We start from the raw sequence: 7,634 nt of genomic DNA, 5'->3' as shown, positions 1-7,634 counted from the left end.
GGACCTTCAGTTACAATGATGAAAAAAGAATGAAACAACAGCAATGAGATAAACCATCATTATCTAATAAGAAGCCATTAAAACATGCTGATTATGGAAGATATATAAATAAATATCGTTTCAATAAAATTCAGTTATGTAAACAAAAATCTTAAAAAACCCTTTCCAAATAGATAAAATAGTTATGTCAAACAATCGCAAATACTGCAGGAGGTTGAGAGGTTTTAGGTCACGTTCCTAAAATGTCCAAAAGGAACGAGTGTGTTGATTATTTGAGGACAGTGGCGTGCACAGAGCTTTTGAATGGCCGGGGCGAAAAGAAAGAAAAAAGGGCACATACAGCATGCATACATGTTTATATGTTATAAAAATGGCACATTATAAAGCCTTAATCAGACTTACTAGACAGACTACTGAAGTTAGTTTGTAGTTAGGATCCATGAGAACTGTGTAGACTCAACATTGGACTGTGAAGAACACACAGAGACATGGATGTATGAAGGAAATAAATCCCTAGGGGGTCTGGGGGTCTTCCTGCAGAACATTTTCAATGAAGTAGATGCCATTTCCTGTATTCTGGTGCATTTTAACACTATATTAGCACCAGATAATCCAAACTGGTTCTGTGAGATATAGTTCTGGCTCAATATAGATTAAAAAAAGGGCCCAACATAAAAGTCATTGCAAAAGTAATGTTTCGTAATATTTCTTGGTCCTAATAGTCTTCTGGAGTTTAGTGTGTTTTCTTCACCCAAGAGGGAACAATACACATTTAAAATATTAATTTGGCAGTTTAGTTTAGTTGACAGGGCACTTTAACCTTTGTGTCGTCCTCCCGGGTCAAATTGACCCCGTCTGTTTTGACTGTTCCTTCCTTCCATCTGTCCTTCCTCCCTCCCTCCTTCTCTCTTTCTTTCCTTCCTCTCTCTTTCCTCCCTTCCTTCTTTCCTTCCTCCATCCCCCTTTCTTTCCTTCCCTCCTTCCTTCCTTCCTTCATTCCTTGCTTCCTTTCCTTCATCCATTCCTTCTTTCCTTCCTTCCTTGCCTTCCTTCCTCCCTTCCTCTTTCCTTTCTCCCTCCCTCCGTTCTTTCCTTCTTCCTCCCTTCCCTCCTTCCTTCCTCCCTCCTTTCTTTCCTTCTTCCTCCCTTCCCCCCTTCCTTCCTCCCTCCTTTCCTTCCTTCTTCCTCCTTTCCTTCCTTGACTCGAGGACAACAGGAGGGTAAATTCAACTTTTCTTCATCTTTCTTCACTTTACCTCATCAGCATTTAAAAAAAAGTAGATTTAGTCTGAAGTTGTTTTCATCTTCCAACTTCTTCATCATCATTACTCCCACCGATTCCCCCAAATTAAAAAAAGTTCAGTTATGATATCAAGCTGTTTCATATGTGCTGCAAACAGTAAGAAAAGAAGAGTGAGTGTTATTGATGATGGACGACGAGGTATTATTCTCTTTCTCTGCTTGTGTTCAATAGCAAATGAAACCGTAATGAATCTGAATGTGGCGTCCAGGCGACACGTCAGAAACATCCATCAGATAACCATCGATCAGTGTGAAGAAACCGTTTCCTCTGACACATGAAGCAGCAAAAAAACGACTCAGAGAAGTTAAGAAACAGGCAGCAGTCCTTCACGGGTCACTGAAGAGAGCAGCTGGTAGGTGACAGACTATTCAAAACTCATATTTCACTCACTTGCTTAGATGAAGGAGATTATTACACACGTTTAAATAATGTAAAATCAATCATCTGAACATTTTCTGGACAATATGCCTCCAGTTTTTTAGAGTTTACAGTTAATTCATCTTTGATTAAATTCAACATTTTTAAATTGTAATCAACATTTTGTGATTATCAGATGAAAACCGTTATTTAAATGTAATGTGCATCATCGGTGTCTCACAATGGCATTAATGTGAAAGCAGGAGTCTTTCGAAAATAAGAAATAATGTAAATTATTGTAAATTCGTAAGCATTCAAGCTCATTAGCGTTCACATGTAGCTCAATAACATCGGGAAAGATGCATTAAGGTAAGAGCTTGATTTTTAAAAACAGAGAATTTGTTTGTCAATGGTTATCAGTGGAGGAAGTGCTCAGGAGTCCAGGATGTCTTACGCTGAATATGTTTATTGAAGTTTGGCCAAGAAGGATCAAAGTATTATCAATACACCGTCTGATGCATGATGCCACCGAGAAACTGTCCTTTATGAATAGTTTCTTCACAGATAGTACCACGAATCTACAGTAATGACTGCTGGTTCATTATTCTACAAACAAGGAAACACAGTCACCCATCTGTGTGTTTAGGAAGTCAAACATATCAGTCATATCCTCTGACTCTGGGTGCGCCACTGTTATCAAAGTGACTCCTGCTTCCCCAAAACACCACAGACAGCTGCCTTCACTGCCTCAAGGAGAGAAACAGTATGTCTCTCTGCCAAGATGATAGTGTGACATCTACTGTGACCTCAAGGCTCATGCTTGACCCTAAATATTTATAATGCCCTATCTGTTACACTTGCACAGCACTTGTATTTGTTAATGGAAATGTGAATGCAGGGATGTAGAGTTGCTGTTGGAGGGTTTTATCGTTCCTCTCCAAACTAACAGGTTTGATACGTCCAACCCTCGGAGACGGAGTGGTGCAGGATGTGTCAGGGATTGAGAGTTACTTGTTTTTCCTCTATTTGTCCAGAGCCTTCATGATGGCGCCGCCCCTCCTGTCCTGCCTCACGCTCATCATCATCGGACCCATCACCGCCGTCTACGCCCTGCCACCCACTGAGGGGCCACTGATGCAAGACTACCCCTTCGTGGCCATATGGAACGCCCCTACCAACGTATGTCAACGGCTCCAGATCCCACTTGACACCGCAGCCCTCCAGGCGGTGACCACGCCCGCCACGGTGCCCGGTCAGTTCCTCACCCTCCTCTACGAGGAACGCCTCGGCCTCTACCCTAAAGTTGGTTCTCATCACACGCTCTACAATGGCGGGGTTCCCCAAAGCGGTAACCTGACGAAGCATCTGGCCAAGGCCCGACATCAGATAGATAACGTCATCTCCCAGGATTCTGGTCCTGGCCTGGCTGTCATTGATTGGGAGTCCTGGCGCCCCCTGTGGGACCAGAACTGGGGATCCAAACGTGTTTATAAAAAGTTGTCCATTGCTCGAGCCCTGCAGACGGCCCCGTTTCTATCAGACAGGACCATTGCCAAACTGGCAAAGAAGCAGTTCCAGCAGGCCGGGCGGAACTTCATGGAGAAGACCATCGACCTCGGCGTCTGCGAGCGTCCGAGCCGCCTCTGGGGCTTCTACCTGTTCCCTGACTGCTTCAACTACGACTGGAACAAGTCCACCTACACAGGGAAATGCTCCGCGACGACCCAGGAGCAGAACAACCAGATGCTGTGGCTGTGGCAGCACAGCACTGCCCTCTTCCCCTCCATCTACCTCCACCAGAGCCTGAAGAACTCCCCGCGGGCAGCGCTCTACGTCCGCTACCGAATCCAGGAGGCGCTGAGGGTGGCGGCGCTGCCTAACCGGGCTTACACAGTACCAGTCTACGTCTACTCCAGGATACTCTACCGAGACCAGACCCAGAATTTCCAGACCGAGGTGAACCAGATAGAGTTACTTGTAAACTAACCGTAGGTTGGTCACGTATCAATCAATCAATCAATTTTTATTTGTATAGCGCCAAATCACAACAAAGTTATCTCAAGGCACTTTACACATAGAGAAGGTTTTTAAACCGAACTCCTCAAGTTTTAATTTTAAAGAGACCCAACATTCCCACATGAGCAGCACTTAGCGACAGAAAAAACTCCCTTTTAACAGGAAGAAACCAGCAGGGACTGTTTGAAGGATCCAGGTCCAAATGTGGTTTTTTTAGCCTTATAATCAGACTGGAATCCATTTGTTTCGTACAGTGATCATCATGTTAAAGCCTCTTTACTCGGCCCTGAGTTACCAAACTTGAGTCAGTCAGCAGAATCCTTTTGTCTTAAAAAATCACTCTTCTAAGAATACTTACTCATCTAATATACTCTCTCTTTAACTCTTAATCTTTCTGTAGCTCGAGCTGATCTGCTGAGCACTTAGGTTACTTCTTGCAGGCCTTGTTGCACCTGTGTCAGTATGGTGGCCCTGATGGCTCAATGCACTGCAACTTAGAAAACACCTGCAAATAGACACACAAAAAACACATTAAGGAAACTGTGAGTAAGTGAGAAAAAGTAAAAAAAACAAAAAAAAACAAATACAGAAACACTGCAACACAACAGAAACTGGTTTTAAAGGAGAACAAGTTTAGGCCTGGCGAGGCGGCTGAACACTCGGATCTGACTGGGAACCTTTGTTGCAACGTCAGAAATAATAACTACAAAAACAAATTAAGTTCAGTTGTGTTCATCACTTCTTAACGTCTAGAAACGGTTGTTTTGTGACTCATGTTTTGTTACTCTTTGATTCGCAGCTTTTCTGTATTTGGTTGTCTTGGATACCGTGGATTTCAATATAAACATGCTATTTATAAGATTCATTGATTATTATTATTATTATATGTGTTCATAAATGCAAAGAATGTGTCAAATTATGTTAAAATATGAAATGAAGATTAGCATAATACACAGAGTGTTCATTGCACCAAGTTCAAATCATATTATGATTATGTGGTCATGTCATGTTATCACTTAAGAAGCCCTCCAGTGTATGACAGGTTCAGCCATGTACCACGATATGAGTCAAACCTCTGTGTGTCTCCTCCCTCAGACTGACCTGGTGAACACTGTAGGAGAGTCTGCAGCTCTGGGAGCAGCAGGGGTCATAATGTGGGGAGGAAGCAGAGACTACAACAACAAGGTAACAACACTCACATCCTTTACTGCAGGAAAAGTACCCAAAACTGCATTAAGTAAAAGTCCTGCACGAAACATCCTACTACAATGAAAGCACATTAGGTATTATTAGTGATGTAGTATGCAGTATTACAGTAAAAGTACTGCAGTATTATGAACGATGTAGTATGCAGTATTACAGTAAAAGTACTGCAGTATTATGAGCGATGCAGTATTACAGTAAAAGTACTGCAGTATTATGAGTGATGTAGTATGCAGTATTACAGTAAAGTACTGCAGTATTATAGTGATGTAGTATGCAGTATTACAGTAAAAGTACTGCAGTATTATAGTGATGTAGTATGCAGTATTACAGTAAAAGTACTGCAGTATTATGAGTGATGTAGTATGCAGTATTACAGTAAAAGTACTGCAGTATTATAGTGATGTAGTATGCAGTATTACAGTAAAAGTACTGCAGTATACACACCTAGGGGTATAATATATAATATATTTATATTTCTGTGTTTGCCGCCATGATAAAAAAAACAATTGTGAAACTGAAAACAGGAACAGATGACGAGGCATTAATCAGCTCATAATTAGTGGAACATCGTGTTCTGTTTTAGGAGGAACTGACAGCTGCGGCTTTGACATGTTTTTACTTATCTCAGCTGGCAGATGTTTGAAAGCTACTTCAGCTTATTTTTAATTTTCAGCTTCTTACATGTATCACTATTTTACTATTTTACAGTTTTTTGTTTTTTTTTAGTGATTTTTAATTTAATTACTTGGGGGGTTTTGTATTGAAAGGACAAATATACATCAGAAATTCTTCTTAAAAGGATAAAACTGGCAGTTTTCTATATTTTTCTTTAATGTTTGGATCCAAACCAACAAATGAGCTCATCTACTAACAACTACTGTGTGATATGTCTGATATAAGCTGCACACATAGATGCAATTTAATTTTCCATGACTATTTTCTCACATTTAAAACACAAATTTACATTTTACACTAAATTCAATACAACTTTATTTATTACCATACGGTGAAAGAAGAATTAATGCTGACAGCCAATAAAGGGAAAGGAGGGTTGTTTTTGTTTAAGGTCCTATCTGTTTTGACTGTTCCTTCTTTCCTCCCTTCCTTCCTTCCTTTTTTCCTCCGTCCTTCCTCCTTTCCTTCCTTCCTCCCTCCTTTCCTTCTTTCTTCCTTCCTCCCTTCCATCATCCCTTCCTTCTTCCTCCCTTCCATCATTCCTTCCTTCCTTCATACCTTCCTTCTTACCTCCGTCCTTCCTTCCTTTCCTTCCTCCCTTCCTTCTTTCCTCCCTCCCTCCCTCCTTGTCTCTCTTTCATCCCCCTACCTTCCTCCCTTCATTCTTTCCTTTGTCCTACTTTCATCTGTCCTTCTTTCCTTCCTTCCTCTTTTCCTTTCTCCCTCCTTCCCTCCTTCCTACCTTCCTTCCTTCCTTTCTTATTTCCTCCGTCCTTCCTTTCCTCCCTTCCTTCCTTCCCTCCTTTCTTCCTTCCCTCTCTCCTTCCTTTCCTTCCTTCTTCCTTCCTTCCTCCCTTCCTTTCCTTTCCTTTCCTTTCCTTTCCTTCTTCCTTCCTTCCTTCCTTCCTTCCTTTCTTGACACAAGGACAACAGGAGGGTTAAAAAATCAATATAAATTTCATGTTTAAAACTATGACATCATTATACCCCCCCCCCCCCTCTCCTCCCCCCTCCCCCCAGGCTTCCTGTCAGGCTCTGTCTGAGTACCTGACGTCCACCTTTGACCCGTACATCGCCAACGTGACGGCGGCCGCTAAGCTCTGCAGCCAGGTGTTGTGTCAGAGCAAAGGTCGCTGCGTCAGGAAGGACTTTAACTCGGGTCACTTCCTGCACCTGAACTCCGCCTTCTTCAAGATCGTCCGGACCGACAGGAAGTACGTGGTGATCGGAGTTCCCCCCGCCGCCGACCTCAAAGCCTGGTCGGACAACTTCACCTGTCAGTGCTACACAGGGAACCGCTGCTCGCCACAACTCACGCCTCAAACCACCATCTGGGTGTCATCGGTGTAGAAGGGCGCCCCCTGCTGGTGATCTGCAGGAATTTAACCTTCCTGTCGTCCTCCCAGGTCAAATTTACCCCGTCTGTTCCTTCTTTCCTCCCTTCCTTCCTTCCATCTGTCCTTCCTCCATCCCTCCTTCTCTCCTTCCTCTCTCTTTCCTCCCTTTCCTCCCTATTTTCCTTCATTCCTTCCTTCCTCCCTCCCTCCCTCCCTCCCTCCCTCCCTTCTTTCCTTCCTTCCTTCCCTCCCTCCTTCCTTTTTTTCGTTCCTTCCTTCCTTCCTTCCTTTCTCCCTCCCTCCTTCTCTCTTTCCTTCCTCCCCCCTACCTTACTCCCTTCCTTCTTTCCTCTGTCCTTATTTCCTTCCTTCTTCCCTTCTTCCTGCTTTCCTCCCTCCCTCCCTCCTACCTTCCTTCCTTCTTTCTTTCCTTGGTCCTTCCTTCTTTCCTCCATTCTTTCTTCCTTCCCTCTTTCCTTCCCTCCTTCCTTCATTCTTCCCTCCCTTCCTTCCTCCGTTCATTCCTTCTTCCTCCCTTCCTTCCTCCTTTCCTTCCTTCTTCCTCTCTTTCTTTCCTTCCTCCCTCCCTTCCTTCCTTGACTCGAGGACAACAGGAGGGTTAAATTTAAAGATTGTTCATTATGTTAAAAAAACTAAACACACAGTGATGAATTTGAAGGGAAAATATTTAATAGATTTCATTATTTATTTAAATGTAACCTCCAAATAATATATAATAT

The 7,634-nt window shown here is 42.8% G+C and overlaps 1 protein-coding gene across 1 annotated transcript; it reads left to right on the top strand.

Annotated features, from left to right (window-relative positions):
- Positions 1 to 2,704: 2,704 nt before the first annotated feature.
- Positions 2,705 to 7,057, top strand: LOC133981661 (hyaluronidase-5-like). Its single transcript, XM_062420467.1, has 3 exons — positions 2,705 to 3,616; positions 4,772 to 4,861; positions 6,578 to 7,057. Exons 1-3 carry the CDS (start codon positions 2,705 to 2,707, stop codon positions 6,905 to 6,907), a joined length of 1,332 nt encoding a protein of 443 aa, XP_062276451.1. The 3' UTR covers positions 6,908 to 7,057.
- The last annotated feature ends 577 nt before the right edge of the window (positions 7,058 to 7,634 follow it).

The sequence above is a fragment of the Scomber scombrus genome, chromosome 6, assembly GCF_963691925.1.
Source record: "Scomber scombrus chromosome 6, fScoSco1.1, whole genome shotgun sequence".
In the NCBI taxonomy this organism is placed as follows: Eukaryota; Metazoa; Chordata; class Actinopteri; order Scombriformes; family Scombridae; genus Scomber; species Scomber scombrus.
Note: the sequence above shows the minus strand (reverse complement) of the source record. Positions and strands in the feature narration are given on the sequence as shown.

Excerpts from the sequence above, each read along its gene's own strand:
- LOC133981661 (XM_062420467.1), top strand. The coding sequence starts at position 2,705 with ATGGCGCCGCCCCTCCTGTCCTGCCTCACGCTCATCATCATCGGACCC. Across the intron at positions 3,617-4,771 it reads CCCAGAATTTCCAGACCGAG|ACTGACCTGGTGAACACTGT; the intron begins GTGAACCAGATA and ends CTCCTCCCTCAG. Across the intron at positions 4,862-6,577 it reads GCAGAGACTACAACAACAAG|GCTTCCTGTCAGGCTCTGTC; the intron begins GTAACAACACTC and ends CCCTCCCCCCAG.